The sequence below is a fragment of the Aspergillus chevalieri genome, chromosome 2 (genome assembly GCF_016861735.1).
Source record: "Aspergillus chevalieri M1 DNA, chromosome 2, nearly complete sequence".
In the NCBI taxonomy this organism is placed as follows: domain Eukaryota; kingdom Fungi; phylum Ascomycota; class Eurotiomycetes; order Eurotiales; family Aspergillaceae; genus Aspergillus; species Aspergillus chevalieri.
Window position 1 is genome coordinate 1,208,709 of NC_057363.1, and position 24,446 is coordinate 1,233,154.

General features: G+C 40.9%; 6 protein-coding genes across 6 annotated transcripts; 3 read left to right on the forward strand and 3 right to left on the reverse strand.

Moving 5' to 3' along the window:
* Positions 1 to 228: 228 nt before the first annotated feature.
* On the reverse strand, positions 229 to 819 carry ACHE_20417A (DUF1761 domain-containing protein; the record flags this gene model as incomplete). Its single annotated transcript, XM_043284717.1, has 3 exons — positions 229 to 363; positions 444 to 748; positions 804 to 819. 3 exons carry the CDS (start codon positions 817 to 819, stop codon positions 229 to 231), a joined length of 456 nt encoding a protein of 151 aa, XP_043133481.1.
* Positions 820 to 1,538: 719 nt separating this feature from the next.
* ACHE_20419S (uncharacterized protein) lies at positions 1,539 to 2,323 on the forward strand (the record flags this gene model as incomplete). Its single annotated transcript, XM_043284718.1, has 2 exons — positions 1,539 to 1,792; positions 1,849 to 2,323. 2 exons carry the CDS (start codon positions 1,539 to 1,541, stop codon positions 2,321 to 2,323), a joined length of 729 nt encoding a protein of 242 aa, XP_043133482.1.
* A 208-nt stretch (positions 2,324 to 2,531) lies between these two features.
* Positions 2,532 to 4,628, reverse strand: MPP10 (rRNA-processing protein MPP10; the record flags this gene model as incomplete). Its single annotated transcript, XM_043284720.1, has 1 exon — positions 2,532 to 4,628. The coding sequence occupies one exon, from the start codon at positions 4,626 to 4,628 to the stop codon at positions 2,532 to 2,534; it is 2,097 nt and encodes a 698-aa protein (XP_043133483.1).
* A 1,036-nt stretch (positions 4,629 to 5,664) lies between these two features.
* On the forward strand, positions 5,665 to 6,715 carry ACHE_20420S (oxidoreductase, short-chain dehydrogenase/reductase family; the record flags this gene model as incomplete). Its single annotated transcript, XM_043284721.1, has 4 exons — positions 5,665 to 5,686; positions 5,743 to 6,178; positions 6,232 to 6,476; positions 6,528 to 6,715. The coding sequence occupies 4 exons, from the start codon at positions 5,665 to 5,667 to the stop codon at positions 6,713 to 6,715; spliced, it is 891 nt and encodes a 296-aa protein (XP_043133484.1).
* A 270-nt stretch (positions 6,716 to 6,985) lies between these two features.
* ACHE_20421A (NuoB/complex I 20 kDa subunit family protein) lies at positions 6,986 to 7,850 on the reverse strand (the record flags this gene model as incomplete). Its single annotated transcript, XM_043284722.1, has 4 exons — positions 6,986 to 7,080; positions 7,139 to 7,494; positions 7,566 to 7,755; positions 7,808 to 7,850. 4 exons carry the CDS (start codon positions 7,848 to 7,850, stop codon positions 6,986 to 6,988), a joined length of 684 nt encoding a protein of 227 aa, XP_043133485.1.
* A 916-nt stretch (positions 7,851 to 8,766) lies between these two features.
* Positions 8,767 to 12,861, forward strand: ACHE_20422S (putative nuclear pore complex subunit Nup133; the record flags this gene model as incomplete). Its single annotated transcript, XM_043284723.1, has 4 exons — positions 8,767 to 9,081; positions 9,142 to 9,211; positions 9,264 to 12,548; positions 12,608 to 12,861. 4 exons carry the CDS (start codon positions 8,767 to 8,769, stop codon positions 12,859 to 12,861), a joined length of 3,924 nt encoding a protein of 1,307 aa, XP_043133486.1.
* Between the last annotated feature and the right edge of the window lie 11,585 nt (positions 12,862 to 24,446).

Genomic DNA, 24,446 nt, shown 5'->3' on the forward strand with positions numbered 1-24,446 from the left:
GGAGCAAGAAGATGCTATTAGCATGCTCTGAATTACAAGAGATAATGTAATAGACACAGAGAAAGGGGGAGAGAGCCTGATTTTAATGTAGTCGGCTCACGATAGATGCACGATAGATGCACGATAGATAATTGCATATCCATTCAGAGAGCTAAGAACGGTGATACAGGAATAAATGTGGTTATATCAGACAACCATCACATTTCCCTTGGTGCTTTCGATACACCTCTAATCAAAGGGGTTAGTCCGAGTACCCCACCATGTCAAGAACAAGCTCAGTCCAACTGTTTCGAAAGCTCTGCTAACGGCTCCCACAGCCACAGTATCTAGAGGTCGCTTCTCTGTAAATACTTGGCTGATGAACTGTTCTCGCGTGGTAGCAATGAAGAGGTCAGCATCGGTGACAAGTAACAATTTGCAAAGGACACGGGCAAACAACGCACACTTGGAGCGGAACTGGCCATGAAGATCAAACTTCCCAGGTAGGCAGCACCCTTGTAGCTCAGTGTTCCAGTTGCATTGATCAAAGCTGCCACTCCGTACGCCTGGACAGCACTTCCGACGAAAGAACTGCCCCAGGCGGCTGCTGCTCCAGCAGCTTCTTTGGACTTGATGAATTCTTCTTTAGAATTGGCTGCCTGAGCACGGTGGTAGGTGTCACCGAATACTGGCGCGAGGATACCCAGAGAAGCTGTATGGGTGAAGACCGTACCCAGCGCAATGGCAGACGGCTTCACGGGAGGCAAGTCTTGATCATCATGTTTTAGCAACAATAGCTTTTTCAGTGCATTTGGAATACTCACAGTGAAGAGTTGTCATCTTGAAAAATCAATTAAGTAGAGATGGATATATGTTATGGCCCTGATAAGAACGAATCTTCAGTAGTGAGTAGAAGGAATGGATAAAAGTTGCAGCAGAAAACGAATGGGCTTTTGAAGGTGATATGGTATCGTCATCTTGGCAACCGGGTTCAGAAGTAGCTGGCAATGACGTCGTCATGATTGAAAGAGTACATCCTGTATATGGGGAATAGGAAGTAGAACTTGCTATGGAGTAATCCAATGATCGGGCTGAGTGGACGCGGACGGAAAGTAGATGGCAATGTGGGGGAAGATCGGAAATGCTTAAGAGGACGACATGACATCATTTCAAGGACGCAAGTACTCCGTAGTATGTAGCAGTAGCTTGTCACCACGTGAACGTCTTTATTAATGTGAATTTCAATTCATCATGGAATGTTATGGAATTGCATGGCCAAATTTGGACAAGAGGAATGACTGGGAACAATATGAATTTGACACATCCGTAGCCAGGATAACGGTGGCCTGATGATCATTACGATAAAAAAAAAAAAGCCCCTCTCCATGTATTTACCACCATCAACACTTGCACCATAAAGTTACCAGCCTTTGATTACACACGCACACAAATAGCACACATATTCCTTTGAAAAGGTCTTGGTTTTCATTTTCATTTTCTTCTTTTCCCTCTTTAATTCCTTCCCTCCCCGCACCATTTGGTTTAGAACTCGTTCCTGCATGGAGGGTCACACTCCTAGCCCCGCAGCGTCGGACTCGACTGATCCCTTCGATGTCAGCGAGTCTTTGGTCCCAATAAGAAAGCCACAGGAAGCTGGGAATAGCAGCGTGTCATTTGATGGTCTTCTGAACGATTCTCTTCTCCTCAAGGAGGATCTTTCCGAGGGATGTGGAGGCAAACTCTGGCCGGCCGGGATGGTTCTGGCCAAGTATCTTCTGCGCCAACACCGGTCAAATCTCGCTAATAGAACTATGTCTGTAGTATCTACCAGTATGTTTCATTTGATTATTTGCTGATCTTTTGAGGTAGTATTGAGCTGGGAGCTGGTGGCGGCCTTGTCGGTTTGGCAGTAGCTCGCGGCTGCGTTGTTGGACCATCCCCGATTTACCTCACCGACCAAGAACCGATGCTTCCATTAATGGAAACGAACATCAAACTCAATAACCTCTCGCCGCTCGTTACACCTATGGTTTTGAACTGGGGAGAGCCGCTTCCTGATGATATCCCTCCTCATCCAGCTGTTATATTAGCTGCTGACTGCGTTTACTTTGAACCGGCCTTCCCACTTCTTATAACGACGCTCCAAGAGCTAATTGGTCCCGGCTCAATATGCTACTTTTGCTTTAAGAGACGTAGGCGAGCGGATCTTCGCTTTATGAAACTGGCAAAGAAAATATTCGATATCAGTGAAATCCAGGATGACCCCGACGCCGAGAGTTACAAGCGCGAAAACATCTTTCTTTATAAAATTCGCGCTAGAAATAGCAAAGCGGGTGGCAGATAAGGACTTGGTTTGAATAGATAACATGGTGCAGAAATGAAAGTAGAAAGGGCTTGGTCTAGCAACTAGTCACAGCTTATTCAATTTATAACACAGAAACAAGATGAGGGAGAGAACAGAAAAGAAGGATACTGCATAGAAGAAAGCATTGAAAAATATGTGACTCCATTCCAGAATTCTATATATACAACCAAGTGATGTGTGAAGTAACTTACAACTTCAGTGTATCACCACTATTTCTTGTGCCTGCCCCATCAACCTTGCTACCATGGATATTTGTAATCTCACCCTGTTTCCCTATGACCTTGACACCTCCCTGCTTCAGGTCTGACACGAGTTGTTGCTTTTCGGCTGCTTTACTAGACCGTTGGTTGGTGTGTCCAGCGCCAGCCTTTTTCTGTTTCTTCTGCTGTCGTCTCAACTTGGCCTTGTCCTCGCGGGTCATTTCGTCTTTGGCAACAGATGCTCCTGTCTTCAACACAACCTCTCCAGTAGCTTTACCGTCGCTACCAGGAGCATAGATCTCCTGCGGAGCAAGGGCTGCCAAATCGTTCACAGCACCACTAACAGTTGGTCGCGCTTCCTCCATCATGACTGTCGACACATCCGTAATAACGTTGATGTTCGCTTGAGGAGCCTTTGGCTTGTAATGCCAATTAGAAAGAGTATCCAATTGACTACTGATCTCCTTCCACAAGTTCGTGATTTCAGCATGTTCCTTTACCAGCTTTTGGTTTTTAGGGTCGACATAATTTGGATCAGTAGCACGAAGATGGTCAGCTTCGTACATTTCAGCAAGACTTTGCTGAGGCTTCGTGTCCTCCAACTCGAATCTTGGCTTCTGCGCATCCTGGGCATCTGAAGTGCCAGGACGGCGACGGATGATTTCATCAAACTCCTTGGCTAGAATACGGCGCTTTACCAAGTCCTCAATGCTCTCTGAGACTTCCGTCGTAACAACAGGTACCGGCTTCCCGATTCGCTCAAAATCAAGATCTTCCTCGATCAATGAGTTCACGGGTCTCTCAGCTGCCCTGGCTTCACCAGAGAGCATCCATTCCTTCTTGGCGACATTGGCGGCTTCAAGTCGACGTATCTCGTCCGCAATGTGTGCCCGTTGTTTCTCATGCGTTGATCTTTGGGTTTTAGGGTCTCCATTGTCGTCGGCAGAGACCTCATCATCCGAAGGCTCGTCTTCGAATAAATCGCGGCGCACATCAGCCATTGCACGATCCACATCGTTGTCGAGGTTAGCCGTATCAGGTTGCGTCTTTGGGAGCGGGCGTGCCTTCTTTGTTGTGACCTTTCGGGGAGGCGGCGCGAAGAAGTCGGCGTATTTGATATCGCTAGTGTCAATCCAACCAGCGCTGTCTCCACCGTCGGCACCTACACCGTCACCGTCCTCCTCCGAATCCGAATCACCTTGCAAGTTTGCGTTCCCAAACGTAGGTCCTTCTTCGTCACTATTATCGCTCATTTTATCTTCCGTTCCGTTTCCCCTCGATGAGCCTTTTGAAACGGGCATTGCATTTCCCGAAACAAGGGGGTTCGCATGCCAATCGATCTCTTCATCATTGCTATCGACCTCTTCAGTCGGCCCACCTCTGAGGTCCTTCCTTTCGAAAGCTTCAGCTTGCGCATTGAAGTCATCTATCGAAAAGAAACCATCATTCAACCCGAAACGATCTTCCATATATGTATCGTGTTCACTTTCATCATCAGATCTAGCGGAAGCAGCATCTTCATCAGACTCCTCATCAATCTCATCCCCAGCATCCAATTCACCGTTAGGAGGGTCATTATGCTCTGATCCAGGATCCATGTCAATGTCATCATCGTGGTCGATTACCGACTCTTTTTCAGAGTCCTCTATTGAGTCATGTCCAGGTCTTTCGGACTCGGAAACCGAACCAGCAAGATTGGCTGAAGGGGCTCGCGCCGATTTCCCAGCATGGATACTATCGCGTTCCATTTCTTTGCTGGTTGAATCAAGAATTCGGGTCGCTTGCTCCCATATTTGGTCCGATGTAAATCCTTCCACATACAACTGCTTTAACTGCAAGACCCGATCCGCTTGGTCTTGTCTGGCCTCGGATCTCTTGCGTTTTCTGGTGTTCTGCAGTCGAGATGTCTGTGAATTGTTGACGGATAATGCGATTGTGTCAAAGAAATACTTGGTCGATCCAGCTATAGCATCATGCAATTCCGTTGTTGGATGGAGAAAGGACCAAGGTGTAGACAGCGTTGAGTGAAGGGGCTCAATTGGGGTTGACCCTTCAATGATATTTGGAAGTGAGCGGCTCATCATTCAATATTAACAGTCAAAGATTCGCCTGCTCAGGAGCAAATAAAGAGTCGAGTCTGAGAAGGTAGGTCTCCAAAAAAAAAAAATCGGGAGGCTAAAGAAGGGCCGGGGGAAAAAAAAGTTTGCGACAGTAAGCAGGCGGTCAGGGTGGCGGTGAGAAGACACGTCTACCGAATTTCTTATGCATATTTATGGCAGACCACAGAGGTTGACAAGAACTATACGATTGTGGATTGTGCTAAACTGAAGTTCCGAGACACGTATTAGTATGCATAAATGCGTATTCGCGCGATATTAGCAGCAGAGACATTATGAGAAGCTAAAAAGTGGCGATTATCTATTATACTAATGACGCACATAGAGATCAGGCGGGTATGAAGGAAAACAATCGAAAAATAAGAAGTAATTCTGAGAAAGTTGCAATGGTGCAATGGTGCAATGGTAATAATAATGAAGGCAGTCCTGTCGCATCTGATCTGATCTCCACATGGGAGTCCTACCGGCTGACGGCACAAAAAGGTGACTGACTAGTTGACATTGCAGTGGAATCCATAATTGTGATATGACCCTGGAGAACAAAAGCGATATTTGATCTATCATCATCATCATCACCACCATCATCATAATGAGGCACATTCATTATCTCGAGTCACAATTATCCGCTTGAACAACGTCACTTCATTGAAACCGTGGTGTCTATGATTGCGGAAAACCATAGAACCAGCATACTTGGGGATAGGCAAGTCTATGCATGCAAAACAATACCCTGGTTTATGTACTCCTACAGTGTGGAAGAGCGGCGGCCTTTATTTCCTGGGGTTTGGTTGTCCGCAAAATGTTCAACGTCACTGTGACGATAGGTCCGGTCCTACACAGGTTACTCACGAAATGAGAATGATATAAATCGACCAGCAGCCTGCTCTTTTCTATTCACGACATGCTTCAATCCTTCAGTTACAACCACTTTAAATCTACCAGTCGCCGACAAAGTTGAGGAACAAATCATTATCGAGCGTACAAGGCCGGAAGACATAGCACAATGGCATCTCAATTTCAGCCTGGTAAGTGCAACTCGCCCGAATCACAGGAAATACATCGGCTCAAAAGAACCCTGCAGGCCATCGTGTTCCTATCCAGCACCTAGAGAAGCCTGGATTACAGGCCGATCTAAAAGAAGCCCCTGTGTCTACTCATCTTCCGACAGAGGATGGTGGATACCAACTTTATAAGGCAGCTGGAAAACTGGATGGTAAAAAAGCCATTATTACTGGTGGTGACTCGGGAATCGGGCGCGCCATTGCTCTGCTCTTTGCGATGGAAGGAGCGTCGAGTCTCATCATATATTTGCCAGAGGAAGAAAAAGATGCACAGGAAACCAAGAAACAAGTTCAAGAAATTGGCCGTGAATGTCATTGCTTGGCTATTGATCTTCGAAGAAAGGAGAACTGCAAAAAGGTAATTGATGTGGCTTTGCAATCCCTTGGTAGCATTGACATACTTGTCAACAATGCTGCATTTCAGCACATGCTTAGCGATATTAGTGAATTGTCCGAGTAAGTATGAAATGGCTATTTCCTTGACGGAAACGACGCTGACAGGTAGATAGGGATCAGTGGGAAAGGACGTTTGATACCAACATTCATCCGTTCTTTTACCTTTCCAAGTACGCCCTGCCTCACATGAAAAGGGGCTCAACTATCATCAATTGCTCTTCGGTTAACCATTACATCGGTCGACCTGATCTCCTTGATTATACGTCTACCAAGGGAGCTATTGTAGCGTTCACGCGAGGTTTGTCCAACCAACAAGTTGGCAAAGGCATAAGAGTCAATTGTGTCTGCCCTGGTCCAAGTATGTCCCTGACTACCTAGCTGAAATAGACATGTTGACCAAGTCTTCTAGTCTGGACCCCTCTTATTCCTTCGACAATGCATACGTCTGCAATGGAGCAGTTTCACACCGTGCCCATCGGCCGTCCAGGACAGCCCAGTGAAGTCGCTACATGTTTCGTTTTTCTTGCAAGTCAAGACAGCAGCTTCATGTCTGGCCAATGCTTGCACCCCAACGGTGGCGTCGTGGTTAATGGATAGTCGGATTTGAGATGGATTACGAATTATTGAATACATCTATGTTCAAAGCTAAACTCTTTAAGCCATGCAATGGAGTTAAAGATGCAAAAGAAGCACGGAATATGCTATAGATCTGATTCGGATGCAATGATAACAGGATGTTTCCATCATTCAATAATTTCAAGGCAATACATCCACTAGATGCCCCCGTTATAACCGGTATTTCTTAAATCTTTTAATAGTGTACACAGTTGTCTAAACGCTGCAGTGTCTCATAACGAATTAAGGAAACTAACGACGGTACCACATGCGTGTGATTCTTGTGTGCCTCATTTTCTTTTGAAGTTGGAAAATCCCATACATCAAAGCCTCGGATGTAGGCGGGCCTTGAAATGCAAGTTAGCGTTGAAATCCGTTTATGTGAAAGGGTCAATTGGCACAAACATCCTGGAACATAGACATCAACAGGCACGATTCTATCACAGCCTCGGACGACCGAGTAGCTGTAGTGATAGTAACCACCACCATTTGCACAACTACCCATGCTAATAACCCAGCGCGGGTCAGGCATCTGGTCATAAACTTGCCTAAGAGCAGGTGCCATCTTGTTCGTCAATGTACCGGCGACAATCATGACGTCTGACTGACGAGGCGAAGCTCGGAAAATAATTCCCAGGCGGTCTTGATCGTATCTGGGAGTTGACAAATGCATCATCTCAAGAGCGCAACATGCAAGTCCGAATGTCATCGGCCACAAGGAACTCTGGCGAGCCCAGTTGGTCACCTGATCGAGAGTAGTTCTAAGGTCCACGGGAAGAGCGGTTAGTGTCCGATAGAACACTAGGGTCTAAATGTCGTTGGGAACACAAACAGGACATATTGCATCGCACCCTCCTTCTTCTCCTGACTTGGCAAAGGCACCTCCCTTCGCACCTTGCCAGATGCCGTGAGTGGCTGGCCTGAGTGCCCTTGACGCTCAAGCGCAGTGGCCGACTTGCTCGAGGACGTCGATAGGGATGCTGTTGACTGAATGTGAAAGCCCGGGGTGAGGCATGTGCGCACTGAAACTCTTGTCAGCAGAACCTCAGTGAAGTCGAAGAACAAAGTGCTTACCAGAAAAAGCGCCAGGAATGGCGCGCTTCGGTAGATGCAACATGGCCAATTCCCTTGACAGAGTTAACTGAACAACTCCTTTTTAAAACTGAGTAAAGACCTATTCCGAGGCTCTGTCGGCGTTGAAGCACTGGTGGCAATGAATGATAGTTGAAGAAAGACACTGCGGGCTTGCGGTTCCCTTGTCACTAACGGGTTTTCATGTGACAATACGCTTGCTTGTGAATGGCCAAATAGAGCTGATCATGACTGTTTCTGTGTAACGTATTGTAATATATTTGAAATTTAGAATACATAATGCTGTTCCACCTTGTAAGTACAATTCAAGCCTTTATCATTGGGCGCCATCCATTAGCTAAGCTGTCCCCATAGTTAGTTATAACTAGGTACTCTTGAGTACTATACATCTTCCAACATTTGAAGAGTTAGTTCTTTTTCATCCAATATATCCATTCGATTACTACTGCTTCTTCGAGAAAAGGCTTATCGTCCCGAACTTGTAATTTTGCCAAAAAAAAAAAAAAGCCATCTCTTGGAAATCTGAAAATGATAAATGGCATCCCAGGATTTTGGTCGTTGAAATGATCATTGTGAGCATGTCTAAAACAAGAATGAATGAGCTTGAATCTGCAGCCTGCTTTACGGCATTCCGAAATATTATCTAGATGCTTTTACTTGTATAATCCAGAATCCGTATGTTCTAAGGCAAAATACAGAGATCAACTGTACGGAGTAGTCTGTGCTTGATAAAGGATAAGTAAACGCTCACCGCCTTCGGCACGACGCCTAATTTTAACCCGTACAAGCGTACCTCCAAAATAATTCAGATACACCTATTATTGGAATTCCAATCCGCTCGATAAACCGACTTCGATCCCAAATGCAAGGTCCTATGCGTTGGGATACTATAATTTGAATGGCGATTTAATTTCGCAGTCATTCTTTCCAGGGTCAACGCGATGTTCGTACCTAAGGCGACCGCTTCTCTGCGCAGTTCGCGAAGGCGTCAGCGGACAAGCTCTGGCGAATCCATCAAACAACACAAAGCCAAAAGGCAGCGATCCGCCCAGGAAAATGTCGAATCTGAGTTAGAGAATGATAGGATCGAACGCGACTATCAACGTGAATCAGTCGGCCTGCACGTGTCTGAATCGGATAAAGCCAAACCTGAGACTACTGAAAATATAGGAGCCCAAAAGCAGATTGCGATCAGGGGTCCAAAAAAACCTGACAAGCGAGATGATGATAATGACATCGACGGAGCAGTCGTTCTTGTTGGTCTTTCCATATTCCTGTATTCTCTATATTATATCCGGTATTGACTGAATGTGCAGTCAAGGACAAATCTCTACACAGTTTCACAATTGCCCGCCTTGCCGGACCAAATACGGGAATCGCAATCAGGTACGCCGCAAATTCCTTCGCATGATATATTTGTTGCTAACCCAATCAACAGGGCACTTCGCATGCTCCTTCGGGACTGGCCACGGATATGCATTAGTACTGACACAATCACATGCTGTCATCTGGCCTTACTCGAGTTCCGCTTCGTCACCATCCCCAGCTGAAGTTTTTACCCTATCAGTGCCTGAGTCCTGCAGAAATACCACCGCAGAAGCACCTCTTGGTGTCCTTTTATCGACTGCTACAGCCGGCCCTCCAGGCTTAATGGTGATTATACCTTCCACTGGGAAAGTAGTTTACTGGGAAACCGTGTCGAGCGCCACCTCCCTGGGACTATCCAGACATAAACAGAATGGACTGCAGGGTTCTATCTCAGGCTTGTTGTATGGGGAGCATGTCACAGAGGTGGTCAACGGGGAACCCTCTGGTGTTATTGCAACACTTTCATCAGGTAGAGTCGCTCAGATAACTGTCAGGAGCTCGCAGGGAAAGCCAACAATTGTTTCTAATTTTCTACGGAACTCAACAAATGGCAGCATGGGGCTCCTGGGCGGTATCAGGAACGCTCTGGCAGGTGGCTTCTGGCGAAAAGAGGTTGCTGCGGCAAGACCCGGTATATCTCGTCAACGCGGGCAGCGTGATATCTTAGTTTCTACGACAAACGGTCTTGTGGAAGTCTGGGATACGCACTGGAGCAATGGCAGCATCTTGAGAGCGCAATTCGACATCAGGCAACACTTGGCCGAGTCTCTTGGTCCAAAGTTGACAGATGAATCTGGTAATCATACCCTCAAGATTCTTGACTTAGCTTCCGGTGCTGGCAATGACAGTAATGTGCGCGGATCACAAGCCCCCGAAACGGAAAAGTGGCCACTTTACTTCGTTGTGGAACTGCCGCAAGGACCTAATTCCACAGGCTTATGGGTAATTCGAATCATCTTATCTGACGACGGACGTGTTTTGTCAACTCGCCTCATAGACTTGCACCATACTCGATCAGGCTCAAATGAGTCAAAGCTACGGCTGTTCGTTTCGAAACCCGGCGATACGGGCTTTATCGTCATTGGACAATCTATCATTGTATTGTCGTTGGCCCAATTTGATGACACGATAGCACCGCAAGACTCGCACCCACTGCCTTCGCTTTTCTGTGACAGAATTGATTTTCGAACCGGCCATGAGTATGAAATACTAGGCAGCGGCTTTGAGGAGGCAGTCCACCATAATCCGTTACCTGCATGTTTTGTAATGGTCAGGGGATTCGGGGTTGTGCGAGTCTCAGCAGTGCCTCGCCGATGTGGTGTCGGCGGAGAACATGTGACAACGGCCAAACATAAACTTGAACAAGCTGTGTTCTATGGGACTATGCTAAAAAACCCGTTGAATTTGGCCAGTAGAGGAGGCTTGGATTTCCCTGTCGATGAATTGGAACAAGCGGCTCTCGAAATTTGCAGGGAATTACTGCAGTCAAGTTCAAAATACATTCCATCGTCCGGTATTCCACTTGATCAGAATTTACGATCACGAGCAAAGGCCCTACATGATCTCGCATCTTTGCTTACACAGCGTGGCTTACCTTTGAATAATCTAACACAATGGGAACTCTTATGGGGGGCCGAAAAGCTCGCTGCCCAGAGGGCCATGTGGAAAATAGAGGGAGATTTGAGGAAGAACGCTGATGAGCCAACTTTCTTGTCTCGTGTCATCGATCAGATGAGCGAAAAGTTTAAGGCGAAGTTCGATTCACGGCATAGTGATAATGATTACGTCCGCCATTGGTTCCTTCACGATACGCACAGAATGGAACATATCATCCCATGGATTTTTAACGCCATAAAACTCCAGAAAGGCCAATCAAAGCAAGGACGGAAGACGGCGGAGCAAATATTCCAAGCCAGTGAGTTCTCACTCGCAGTATTGGAAACAGCTTTCCGGTTTCGAGATGAGCATGCTAGCCTCTATGGCCTTAACGAAGAGTTTCTCGAGGACGGTGTTCTGGTCACCGGCTACGAGAATTTACCAGAACCCTGGACGTCCCATAACATGGCCTATGTTGAGACTGGGCACTTGTTAGATCTGGAGCTTGGGAGTTGCATGGCTTGGATCCAACAGACGGTGTCCACTGTTGACGCGCCGCCAAATGATATTGTGGAAGACATCGCCAAAAACTGCGCTAGGCAACTTCGTGTCCTAAGCCAAATGCATGGCGAGCGAATCCGTTGGCTTTCGTCTCAAGGAGACCCCAAGTCAATGGACGAGGTTGCCTCGGCTGAGCAGTCACATGTCAAACAGCGCAGATGGCAATTATTCAAATTAGCCGGTATTGGGCAGCTTGACGACGCCATTAGTTTGGCAGAGAAATTTCGAGATATGAGCGCACTAGTGGAGCTCATAATTGAGCTCCAAGATCAAACGAAATGCCAGCTTTTCTCCGAAATCAATTCAGATGACCCCGATGCCGTTATCCTCGACAAAAAATCTGGTGAGCTCGGCAGGAAGATCTCTCATTATTTCGAAAAATTTGGTGAATCTTGGGCAAATGCTTTCTTTTCCCGTCAGATTTCAATGGGTCAGTCGGGTGTGTTATTTGCCATGAGGAAGTTCCAGCCGTTTATCACTCGGTTTTTACGCAAGAACCCGGCTTATCAACGACTGAGTTGGATTAATGATGTTGTTGGTGAAAATGACTACGGCACCGCCGCTCAATGCTTGAAAAACTTGGCCATTGAGCAAGAATCCGATCTCTGGAGTCACCGTGTCGAACTTTCTTTGGTGAAGCTTTCAAGTCTAGCCGCGTGGGAGAGCACAGATTCAGCCCACGATTCCATACACCAGAGTGACATCAAGCGCTTTGAGGACTACGCCGAACTAGACGCTGTTCAGGAAGTCATCCATGCACACATTACGCCGGCATTGCAAGATGCCATTGATCAAAAGGCTGAAATAGACCTAGCAGTAGAACAATTTGGGAGGCATATTGCTGAATATAGGCCTTCGCTCCATGAGGTGCTTGCTAACGCGCTTACAAGGGTGGTTGCGCGAGAAGTGGTGGGTATTGACCAATTGGTTGATCTTTTGACGTTACTAGATACTACTCGGGCTCCTGATTATGAGCAAACCGAGCTTTCTGGGAAAGAGTTTTACTTGGCTCTGCGGGCTATACATCTGGGGTGCTGCGGTCAAAGAGATCAGTCATATACTAGCGCTTTGCAAAAGCTGGTGTGGCGGAGATGCATGATCAGGGATAGTTGGGAGGGCATGGGCGCAACCGAGGGCTTGAGCAATGAAGCTCATGACACTGCACTGTGTCACACTCTGGTCTTGTGTCTAAAAGATCGTAAGTCTTTCTCTCTTCCTTTTTTTTCTTTTTTGTGCTTGTCTCTGACCACGTCACAGAGCATGAACATGGAGATGATAGCTCTCTCTATGTCCCTATTTCGCCGGCAGATGTGATGCTGAGTGAACCAGAGTTGGATGTTCTCTGTTTGCAGTTTCGTTCAGAACAAAGAGCCCGGGTCGCTCGCGATCTCGTCAAGGAAAGTGAAACGTTCAGTCGATATATGGAATTGGGAAATCTAGAATTCTGGTTCAAGGATCTACTATCTTTTGCACGGATAGTTGCTGCATCCCCTGGCAGGGCAGATGACTGAGTTTGAATGCATGATCTTTCTCTTCCTCTGGTGTCGTGGGCCACTAGCATTGTTTAGTTTTAATTATTTGTAGTGGTGATCATCTTTCGTTTATCATTGAAGTGGTACTTATTTTCTAAAGCGATTTCTCTTATGAAAATTTGTGTTATTTTACTTGGCTGATTAGGGTCTACCTCTGTTGAAAATATAACTACAAGGCAGCCTTTAGGGGGAAACATGTCTAGGCTTGCAGCATAGCACTCTCTGGATAGCAGTGTAATCATACGATTGTTAAAGATTTCTCATACATTTGGATCTCCAATAAATGCTGCGAAAGCAGTGAGTGTAATTTTTTTTTATATGAAATTATGTACTAATGTTTTTTCGATATCCCAGTCAAGCATAAAAGCTGCTAATTTATTATACAATAATTTGTGTGATCTAACGAATACAAAGGACTAGAAGAGGGGCCACGCTTCATGCAGCCGCTACCCTCCCTGATATTCAGAGAAAATAGAGCTTGCCATAATCTTAGCATATAGCCGCTAAGCGTAGCAGGTTTCTGGAGTTATTATCCTTCAAATATTTAAAGGACTAATAAAAATATTATTCTTTCATAAATTTCTCTATTCATTTTTTCTCAATGATATGATTCTGTTCTCTTTTATCTTCTTGATTTAGCAATAATCCTACATGAGATTGATGAATATCAGAGTTTATTGGCGTCTGATTATAGAATAATTACTATTGTATTATAGCCTTAGAATATTGAGCCTTAATTTTTGATGATTTAAAGAACCTAATTACTATTTTTTTTTCTTTTCTCATTGTTCTGCAACTTATTGCAATAGAATAAATGCTTTTCTTTTTATAAGACTTTATATGTTATATTAAACTTTTTTGAGAATGTGATTCTGTTCTAGGTAGTTATTTTGATTATTGGCGAGCAGAGCCTAATGAATATAATTTACACAATCTTTTCTTTTCTGTAATACTTCTTATCAAACTCCATATCCTCCGATAGCTCTAAATTAATCGGGTGGCTTGATTAATATTCATTCAATCTTAAATAACAATTCTCAATCTTTAGCTTTTGATTAAGAGCATACAATAGGCTATATTTCAAATAAATAGTCTACAATAGTGATTTTGTTACATAGAATTTTCTTATACAATTTTACAAAAATAATGTACTTAGAAAACATATTAGAAAATGACTATCTATCAGCTCTTGAGAAATACTATGATCTTCACTTAGTAGGCGGTTTAAGCTACTATTCGCGGCGCCTCCCGCCAACCAATTATCCATGCTTGATGGGCTGCACAGTATGATAATATCAGTGCAATGAAAAACATGTTTCTATCTTTATATACCATATACTAGTCAAAGGTATCAGATAAAAAAAAGATCATTTCTATTAAAAATTTATTTTCCATTTTATTATAGGGATATAGAATTTAGCTACTTCCTGCATGTGTTATTTGAGAGATATTTTTCTATCATCCTGCCAATGCTGCTGCTTCCTACCCTGACCTTGTTGGTTTTTCTCCAATGCCTACTTATATCGCATTTAACTTAAACGGTTGATAATCAATATTATTCAATGAGAGGAGGACTCTTAATTTGTGAGATCGAAATTTATTTCTTTGTCTGACAATTAAAATCAATTGACCTTTTACCTTTTTCTCTGGGTGGGCATTAGTCTTTGCTTGATATAGCCAATTAGTAAAGATAAATTAATATGGCTTTCAAAACCAGGGAAAAAAACCATGTAATATCATTTAGACCTCTCAATACTTTCTTAATATCTCTTTGGAAGCAGTGGAGTGTCTTTGGTGAATAGGTAATTAGAGAGTTTAGGAGGGATTCTCACCTCTTGAAAATACTATATTCATCCTCTTCTGCCCTTATAACAGCATTTCAAATTATACCTTTCCAAAAAAAAAATACCATAAGGTCGTTGTGGAAGATACCAGTCTAATTTATCTTACGTTAATATATCAATCGATTGATAGATAGATTAATAGATTGATAAATTCGCCCTACTGCTTTATTAAGTTCTCATGGAAGCATTGAATGCGTACAAAATGCTATCTCATCTGATAGGCATATGTTGATTGATGAACCCAGTTTAATTGTAGATCATACAGATATACCAGTTTCTCATATGGCTTTTCCCTGGTGAAATAATAAGGGAAGGCAGGATCAATCCATTTGCAGATATACAATCCAATGTTACTATTTTATTTTCAGAAATTATGTTAATTAGCAGATATTTAATAAAAGATGCCTAGCTTTGGCCAATTTTTTTATTGGTCTTAATCAAGTATCGATATGATTAACTTTTCATTGAAACAGCCATTGTACCTTATCTAGCTGATAGACCAGTTCTGCAGGGAATTCTCTTGGTGTTTATTACTTAAGATTACATTGATGATTATGTTTAGAAATTCGAAGGAACCCCTAACAGACATTGATGGGAGCTTTCTTAGTCAACATCAAATTTCACTGATTTTTAGGTTCTGAATCCGTCTGGCCTTTTGAATCAATCCTCTTGGATGCTTTAGGCATAGTGATGGTTGGGAAGCGATGATTTAAAAGAAGCAGTCATGTTCAAATCAGGTGAGTAGGGTGGCCAGTCAACAAGGGGAATACTATGCTCATCAAACAATTCTTAATGATATTATTGGTTGTGTACGTAGGAGCATTATCTTGCATGAATTCCATACAGATTGCCATATAGCAGGTAGGATAATCTTCAATATGTTTCAAATAGGGCTGTGAAGAATACCCTCTTTGAGTAGATTCCTCATCCCGACTCATTTGATAGATTTGAGTGTGGCTACCGCCCCAGATCACTGTCCAAATCATGATAAGATATTCCTTTGCCTTTGGTGTATGGGATTATATGCTTCTTTTTCCATTTTTCATTGAAGTGGTTGAGCCGCCATATCCATTGGTTCTTCCCTTTGCCAAGCTCAACAGAGCATTCATCATTCCATATAACCTTGCTCCACTGCTCATATGTCCAATCCTTGCGAATATATGCCCGTTTATAGTTAGTTTAGCTATTTCCTCAATTGAGGTCTTTTTTGTGCTCTCCAGTGACCATACCCAGATTCTTTTAACATGCGTGTGATAGCGGGTTAGAAATGGGCATCCCAAGTAATTTGCAGATATCTTCAGTTTTGATAAAGGGATCCCGCTTAATTCGTAAAAGAATATATCGCTTATCAGCATCAGAAAAGATCTCTTGTCGTCCAATGCAAGGAGAACTAGTGCCAGTGGTGGAGGACTGGTATGTTGCAATGATTCAAATCATCATTGTATATAGTATAAATTCATTTCGCGGTGAATATCAGCGTTGTTCTGGCCTGCAAGGAATCGACCAAATATGATACCTGTTGAAAGGCTTCTAATTCCTTTCTACTAGTCCTATTAGAACTAGTAGACCGTAAAGGGGTGGGAGGCATTTGTAGATGGTTGAAAAGATGATGGACAATATAAATATAGGTGGCGCGTCGCGCGACGCGGAATTACGCAGCCTTTTGTCATGTGACTGTATAATATTCATTGTTGAGGTTTAGAGAAATTAGAAGCTGTATGACTTTAGGGGTAGTCTGCCACCGCATTCTGATTGCATTTGAATACATAGCCGCCCCACTTCTTCCTATGATCGGATGGAAATAGAGAATGCGATTAAGTACATTGGGAAAAATGAGGTTTTTAGAAATTTAAAAGCTCATTATTTTTTATGAGTAATAAAATCCTGGTTGACAACTCTATTATATCTATTCTATTATTAGGAATTGGGTGCTATAATTATAGGAGTATACATTTCTGAAAGGAATTTAAATAAGACTACTTAAATAATAAAATGATGATGCAACTCATATAGTAATGGTAGCTAACATCAAGATATCCCGTCCTATCAAGATGGTTTCTACCATAAGGGGATGTACCGTTCGCAGAGAGAAGGGGGAATAAATTACTATCCCCTTTTAGTTGACATTAAATCCAATTGTTGCAAAGCTATTTTTGATAGTTTCTGGCTTGAAGACCTCTGAACGAGCCTGAGGATGGACCTCAATGAAGCCAAGTTTATCAATGGTTGAAGTTGTGCCGTGCTTTATTCTCGACTGGATCGCTATATGCCTGCTTTAAAGGCGCCATATAGCCCGCGTCAACATGTTGTACAAGATGTGATGAATTTGCTGGCATAGAGATTAGTAATAACATGGCATGCAAAATCAAGATTTCTGAGAATTTCATACAGCAGTTGTATTCTAATTGAATTATGTGCAATGCTTGTATTTACAATTAATCAGGAACTGATTTAGTCTATTTATATTACAAGCAGGCCTGTTAAATCCATTATCAGTAATGAGTCTAATTAATTATCTTAATATTATCTATCTGACTACTCATATGCGAGTGGTGAATTATGAATAATTTAAATTCAATCCTCAGGATTTACTATGGCTATTGAAAAGGTTGAGTTGATATAAATCAAGAAATCTAATCTGAGAAATAAAATCTAGAAAGCTCGAATATAGATACATTAAAAGTCTTACCTTTTCTTATGACGGGGATTGCTTGCTTATTTTATATATAGTATATGATTAACCTTTAGATCTCAGGAAATGACCTGAAATTCATATATTCTCAGAAAATAGTGATAATTGCAATAAATTAAAGTATAAGCTTTCTCTGTTCTATAGCATCTTAAAATAATTTTGATATATTAATGAATAATATTCTGGCACTATTGATTGGCAAAATGAGACGGGTGCCCCAGGATTTCTATATATACTTTAAGTTAATTGTATAACGTAATCGGACAACGAGCGGCGCGTAAAATGCCTACGAAGCATTTATAGATTAGCTTTATATTCGATATTCAAATCGAATAAAAACTGTATTATATACTAGGACATTTTTTACGTGTATACAATTGCTGCACCATAACGGTGCCCGTTTCTTTGGCTCCTTAGCGTCTTGCAGTTTCTCAGCTTCGTGACCAAGTTGCTGCCCTTCAGCACCTGTAAGAATCCCTTCTTCTGATATATATGATCTTACTTTTTCATATCTATAAATATTCTTTATTTTTTAAGCTCGTATTAGATAATTTTCCCTACCTAAATCATTACTTATTAAGATAACCTAATTCCCTCTTATACCATGTAACAATCTTAGACTTCAAAATTTATTAATTATTTCTATAATAATAAAAGGTACCATGCAATACTATAAAATAGAAAAAGTCAAAGTATTTTAACAGGTAAAACAGTAATTTTATGAGTTATGGATGAGAATTCGAGTTTCTTCTTTGACTCAGAGTAAAATTATTTATTTAAACAGGTTTTATTTATCATTAATGACTTATTAATTTACCATTAATTAATGAGCTTGCATTTTTGACGTTGATTGGCTGCATTGAGGTCTCGGACCCGGTTCCGAAGCATGAGAACTTCATGCATTAGTAGTCTCACATGCCTTTGCCATTTGATTGGTTGTTTGATTAGGCGGGCTTTGTGAATTTTTTGATGCGATGTCGGATGCATCTGATGCTTAATTTCATGGATAGATTGTATTGTCTTTGCAGTCCAAGGTCTATGAGAAGATGATGGAGGTCTGGAGGAGTTATCTTCTTGACAACGCCAAGTTTATCAAGTACACGCTGTGGTATACGCCGTGGATTGAAAGGTGCTACCTAGACTTCAAATCTACTGCATATATTAGTTGCAGACAATGGTCTTGTACAGGAATACTCATAGAGATGATCGAAATTTTGCTTGTCAATATGATTGATTTCGAGCTCCATGCTGTCCTGGACCTGTTGGCCGTAGAACTCCTTGAGAGGTGCAAAGCAGCTAACTTCAGCTAATATCAAGTGGCTGCAGACGATGTGACGAATGAGATGGCATATAGAGGGATATGATGAAGTGATCTTTGCAGAAATGTTCAAAGTCGGCAGTAGCATGGCTTCCATGGTTATCCAGAATAAGCCAGCGATATCTCCCATATTGTCCATGGTGAGATGCTTTCCGACCAGATAGCAGATACTGCAATGTCTGTGGGGATATATCTATTCGGTCTTGAGGAATAATAAATTTTTAAGATTTTGATGGCGTTTTAATTGGGAAATAGGTGGAAACTGGAAAAGGAGATGCGGCGCGCCGCTCGTGTCCGATTACGTATGACAGTAATGATTCCATTATCTATTACGCGGAGAAGATAGTGTTTAATAAGGCAGAATTCTTTAGACGCCTTACTATGCTTCTAAATAGAGTCATGTTCTGAAGAACATAATGTCTAATAAGCACTAGGTATAAAAGATCATAAAAGATCAATGTGGCCTAAGATCAGAGTATGAGAATAAATGATCAATACAACATTAGTAATAAAATATGTAAAATGAAAAATGAGAAATGTTAGAATATATCCTTATATGGCCTTATCAGATTAAAGAGGATATAAAATAGAAAAACAACTTGATAGAGAAGCAGAATTCTAAACTTTAATAAGAAAACAAAGAAGATGAATGAAGACTCTGTAGCCCTAATTAAAAGAAAAAAAATTATAAAACTGATCTAAGTTGAATATAGTTATATACAGGGCCACAGCTGTGTATAGAAATGCAGTAAAAAGGAGACTGCAATAATTTGAATCGATTTATCGAAAATCGAACAAATCATCTTATTATATAAATATATGTATACTAGATTACGTAGAACATAACATGAAACTGATAAATTTAAATAATTTAAATAAGTCCAGATGCTAATATCTTCTAAGCAGAAGTGAATAAAGTGATATTCTAATCCTATTATTTCGCGTAATCTTCAAAACAAGAGAAAAAGGCCTCTTCTATAGGAGTCTATAATTACTTCTAATTAAATGATTAGTATTTATTATCACAGCTACTAATATTTTTTCTTTGTAAATAATCTTCTAGGTCAAGAACATCTAATATTTTAGAGGTTAATTTATGAATGTCATAGATTACAGCATTTAAGCTGACAAGAAGTAAAGTTTTCCGTCGATATATATACACATAGTAAACTAGTTAAATACTTGGATTCTTGAATAATTAGAGAAGGCTGAATTAGACCTGTAGTATTAATTAAGGACGATGAGCCTCATAATCTCAAACGACCAAAAAAGCAAGAATCCAATGTCAAAAAGCTGTTGAGACAGTGCAGCAATAGCCCCAACTCCTACAAAGACTGCTATGGATCAAGTTTTTCACAGTTGTCAAATGGGCATGAATAGTGTTGCAATTCTGGCAACATCATGATTTGACGGCTGCAAGTGAAAACAGCGACAGAAAAGAAAGCGTTCCTCATAGACAGCTAGCCTATACAGGAAGCTCAGGGTATCATATAAAGTGAGAATGATGCCCAAGAAGCCTCTACTACTTTACGTGGCGAACTATTCAGCAGCAAACCAACCACCTACGGGCACTAAACACGATGCATTGATTATCGTATCATTGGGCATAAAAATGTCCTAATTAATAGACTTTATTTTGTATGAGAAATGCATTTTTTGCTGTCTTATTAACTTCAACATTTCCACAACCGTCGGAAAGTGATCAGCTCGGTTGTAGATTACGTTGTATCTATCAGATGACTCAGCACCACCTGATTACTTGAGAGCGCATATTCGGTGTCTAAGTCAATTATTCAATCTCTTTTTCAGAAAAATAGCAACTGGAAATGGAAGAGAAAGAAGCAAATCCCTCTTCATAAGAATAATATTGTTCTTTAAAAAGACAGATGAATTTTCACGTAATGATGTAAAATGACGTTATCTTTGATAAATTCTCTCTCAAAAAAAATTCCAATAATACCGTTTGCTTCATATTCCAATCCACAGGAAAGAAGTTTGGGAAGGACAATCTAGTAAACAATAAAAAATTTTTTTTAATGATTTCGATTTCTGGGTTGAAGGTGTTCAAAAAGTTGTCAAATCAGAGGGACGAGCAATCCCTAAAATAGGGATACAGGGATACTCAGCTAAATTCCAGAAATAAACCACACTAGAAAAAGGACTCGCCTTCCATGAGCTTAAACCATCATTTAAGATAGGTCCTGATCCATAAAAAGGTTTCTTTTAGACGGTTTAAGAATCCATAGGATGGATATAAGGGAATGCCTCTTTACCTTTGCCTGATTTAAATTTGAGAGCATATCTGGAACATCTTAAAGCTTTTAAGCTCTATCATCAGCTCTTTCAAAAGGGGAAAGGTTAGGATTGATTAGTGACTTTATTTTCTATACTCAAGTTTGACAATGTATTTGAGTTAGAGCTTCTAACTTAATATATCCAGTCTTTTCCTTTGATATAACGTACAAAATTAACTTAAGAATAGGGCTTTTTAGAGACTAATGTTACTGGTTCTTTTTTCTTTCCTCATTATGTTATTTATACATAACTAGCTTATATTAACTCAATAAGACTTCTAGATTTCTCTCTTCCTTAATTTAAACGTCGTATAATAAAAGACTGATGTAATAACTGAAAGTACTTCTTAATTGTAGCCTGCAGGTCTAAACCTAGAATATCAGCTGCAAATATTATATGTTCATTTATCACAACTGTTGCATATTCATATTGATTTGATAGCATTGATAATTCTACGATTGTTGTAGAGAAAATTCAAATTAATCATAACACCCTTAATATCAACAGTTTCTGTGTTTTATGTATCTTCACTTCAACCTACAAGGCTCATTTTAATAAAGGAAACCTATGCTGGAGCCCATTATTATAATAAAGAACATAGAAAATACACCGCGTTTATCTAATAGAAATCTGAGAAAAAATTAGTTATATAGCTCTAAATATATCTTTAAAAAAAAAAAAAAAAGAGGATGAAGTGGAAGAAAAACAATAGAAAAAAGGTCTTGTCTTTTATGGAGTAAAGAATACGTATTGACATGAGAGGTGATACAGGCACACCCCGCTCGCTACAGGCACACCCTGTTGGCTACCGGTACACCGTCTAGCTGGTTTTACTGAATTGTGGGTCACATCATTCGTTGATAAGATTAGGTAAAACAATTAGGGTATCATCATGACAAAGACATCGCATCTGCCCTTCTTGGCTACACAGCTGCATATCAGTGAGCTCAATATGGTAAACACTACCCATCAACAGCCACTCCAAGCACTCCTGGCTGAGTACTTGAGTGATGATGAGGATCCTTGCCCACCATATTCCCTAGTCCCTACCTCCACCGCCAGCTGATGCTATCAATGAGTTCACAAAGCGGCATGACTAATGCCCTAACAACCAAAGTTCCAAGCGCCATGAAGGGGATGGCCAAATCAAAGCATGCTACCTATGTCGCCATTGCCAGGAAGTGCCATGCTGGACGGGTGCACGCAGCTCATCATCACCTGAATATTGGCTACTCACCGATTAGAATCTCACGGAATGGTCGGAGAATTAGATGTGTTGGCAGGAGTGACGAAAATACCAGTATTATTGATTCGAGGTGTATTCAGGAAGGGAGTAATGAAGGCTTTTACTTCTTTAAATGTCAGTGTACATAGTCAATCATGATGGTAATATAAATCTCAGTTCACATATGCTACAGAACTATCACATGACAAAATCCCACAATTTACTAAAAACGGCTAGACGCTGTGCCGGTAGCCAACAGGGGGTGTGTCTGTATCACCCCCCATTGACATTTCCAGCACGGTGAATAGTTCATTGTAGATGCTGCAGATCATCTGGTGGGCCGTTATACCATCTCAACCCAACAAAACTTTTAACATCATCGAGTCTTTTTTTTTTTGAAGGTCTTCGACAGTTATAAATTTTTTCTTTTATAGATAATATAATTTTTTGCTGAGATCTTGTAGCTGCATTTTATAGCTGCATCAATGTCTAATGCTGTATGCGGCTTCTTATAGACTTAGGCTAGGTGGTATGTGCCTAAGATTGGAAGACGGTCTGCCCTCAAGACCATCACTTTTGGCCCTTCATATACGCAAGCTTGGAGGTTATGCTCTATTAATTGTAAAATCAAAAAAAAATTCACCCCATCAATATGATCATTAACATGACAAATGCAAGGATCATGATCTCAAAATTTGGCATATTGGACGAAGGTGTCTATGAAACTACCTTTAGAATGAATAACTCTAGCATAAGTCATCTATACAATTCTGAGACCCTAAAAGCAATTTGGAAGTGAAAGATCGATTATCCATTCAATGCGAATCTAATAATTAAATTTGTCTTTGACGAGTTTAAAGAAGGGTTTGGTCAATGTGAAGAATTCTAAAAGATTTCATCATAAGCCATCAGATAGTCGATGCTATATAGATTAATGGGAACTTAAAGATTGATGATAATAGAGATGAGCAAACTTCAAAGAAAGGAATATCCAGCTCAATACTATCTCCGGGCTATAGAAAGTCTGCATGAAAATATTTTGCAATAGTGATACACTCGTTCATAAGAGTTAGAATTCTACATCCCATAGAGCTGTGGTTGATGAATTAGACGTTTTATACAATCGAAACCTCCATAGAAAACAGCTGATATGTTCCGAAAACAATAATATTTAAGCTGTCTTCAGCTCTATTAATAAAAGAAAATTCTAGGATGGATTAGAAACTTCAAAAGCGCTATCATTAGTGTATGGAATGCTATATTTCAGCCTATGGTTGAGAATCTCATTCCCTCTGCACTTAGCATTTATATCTGCTTGTAAATGGGATGATATATAAAGTATTGATTTCACTTCTCCTGTATCTATGAAAAGGTCCATTATAGTGATTTTTCTTAATCTATACCTCTTCATCTCATCATTCTTAAAGACATGATACTACTGTTATTCAAATTAGCTCTCTATGAGTTCTATTTTCTATTACTATAATCAAGCTTGAATCCGTTATCAATTTCAGAAAAATTCTGTATTTTATTGTTAAAATCCTGTTGGAAATCTATATTTAATAAAAGTCATATATTCACTTTATTGATTTATAATTGTTTCCTGTCCAATTAGTTCTGATAGAATATAATCTATCATTTTTTTAAACATTTTAATCTAAAAGTTCTCTATTTTAGTTATTGAGTGCATTTAGTGATAATCAATTTTATTACTACAATTGTTGTGACACCATCGAGTGGCGCCGGCCTTCGAATGGCTTTGAATTTTATGAATTTTCCTCAACATTATATCATCTCGTTTGTGCATTCTTATCCCATTCAGATGGAAAACCCCAGTCAAAGGGCAAGCCGAATCCAAATGCATTAAATGCATAAGGCCAATTCGAAACCAAAAAAGTAGCTGCTCTTGCTTTTAATATCCCCCAGTCATTCTTCGACGTCGCATAGGAATGAATCTGAAGTTAAGAATTAGCTTTTCGCATATACTTAAATTTAAAATATTCTCTATTTACACTTGATACACACTTGATATATTTCTCTTCATTAATCAAGGTAGGTGTAGCTAATATAATACATATTTTTTTATTAATTTGGTAATCTAATTTTTCTTTAGAGAGCAGCATAAATAGCCTTGACTGTTATTGTTCCTTTAGTAAAGAAGTTCATTTGTTCATTCTGACAAACAACAAG